The sequence below is a fragment of the Opisthorchis viverrini genome (genome assembly GCF_000715545.1).
Source record: "Opisthorchis viverrini unplaced genomic scaffold opera_v5_3, whole genome shotgun sequence".
Taxonomy (NCBI): Eukaryota; Metazoa; Platyhelminthes; class Trematoda; order Opisthorchiida; family Opisthorchiidae; genus Opisthorchis; species Opisthorchis viverrini.
Genome location: NW_008751659.1, coordinates 2,459,575 through 2,460,279, shown reverse-complemented (window position 1 = coordinate 2,460,279; position 705 = coordinate 2,459,575). Strand labels below are relative to the sequence as shown.

The 705-nt window shown below is 53.0% G+C and overlaps 1 protein-coding gene across 1 annotated transcript in view; it reads left to right on the top strand.

Moving 5' to 3' along the window:
- The window catches only part of T265_00333 (hypothetical protein), a gene marked incomplete at both ends in the record, with an annotated part of 6,730 nt that extends 6,405 nt beyond the window's left edge, over positions 1-325 (top strand). Inside the window, one exon of the mRNA XM_009164078.1 lies at positions 18-325. Coding sequence (XP_009162342.1) covers positions 18-51 — 34 coding nt within the window. The remainder of the gene's footprint in view (positions 1-17) is intronic.
- Positions 326-705: the final 380 nt, after the last annotated feature.

The window sequence follows — 705 nt, the reverse complement described above, 5'->3', positions numbered from 1 at the left end:
GTTAACCGCCCCATCAGTCTCCACTCGCTTCCGGCTACGCACCTCTGGTGATCCAGAGGCTGCTGCGGTGGGATGTGCGGGGGTTGGTATTGTGCTAAGTCACCGGGCGCAAGCATCCTTACGTGACTGGATACCTGTTGATAGTCGCTTCTGCGCGGTTCGGCTATCAACGTCTGTGAAGGAGTCTCACAAACGGCAAGTTGATAGATGTTTGTTTATCGTGTCTGCCTATGCCCCAACTGACTTTAGCTCCGACGCCATCAAAGACAGGTTTTACGACGCCCTGAATGCTCTGCTGCGGCGAGCTAAAAGCTCAGACATCTGAAATGGTTGCCGGAGATATGAATGCGTAAGTTGGCAAGCGTGGTGCACCTGAGACTCAATTAGAAGGTCGACATGGACTGGACTTGGCTTCAGCTGTGTGCTGATCGCAGACTGTTTTTATGCAGTACGAACTTCCGAAATAGCAAACGTCGTCTGTCCACTTAGTGTCCTCCAACAACAGGCCGGCCACAAACTCAAATCGACCATATTGCCATCAGTTACCGATGGCGCGGTTCCATAACTGACTGCCGGTCGTTTTGGAACACATTTGTGGACTATGACCACGCGCTCATCCGGAGTCGCTTCGCCCTACGTTTCTCGGGGCCGCGTAAGGTGAGGACGAATAGCATGGCAACTGAAAGACTGGCAGAACCGGCTGCT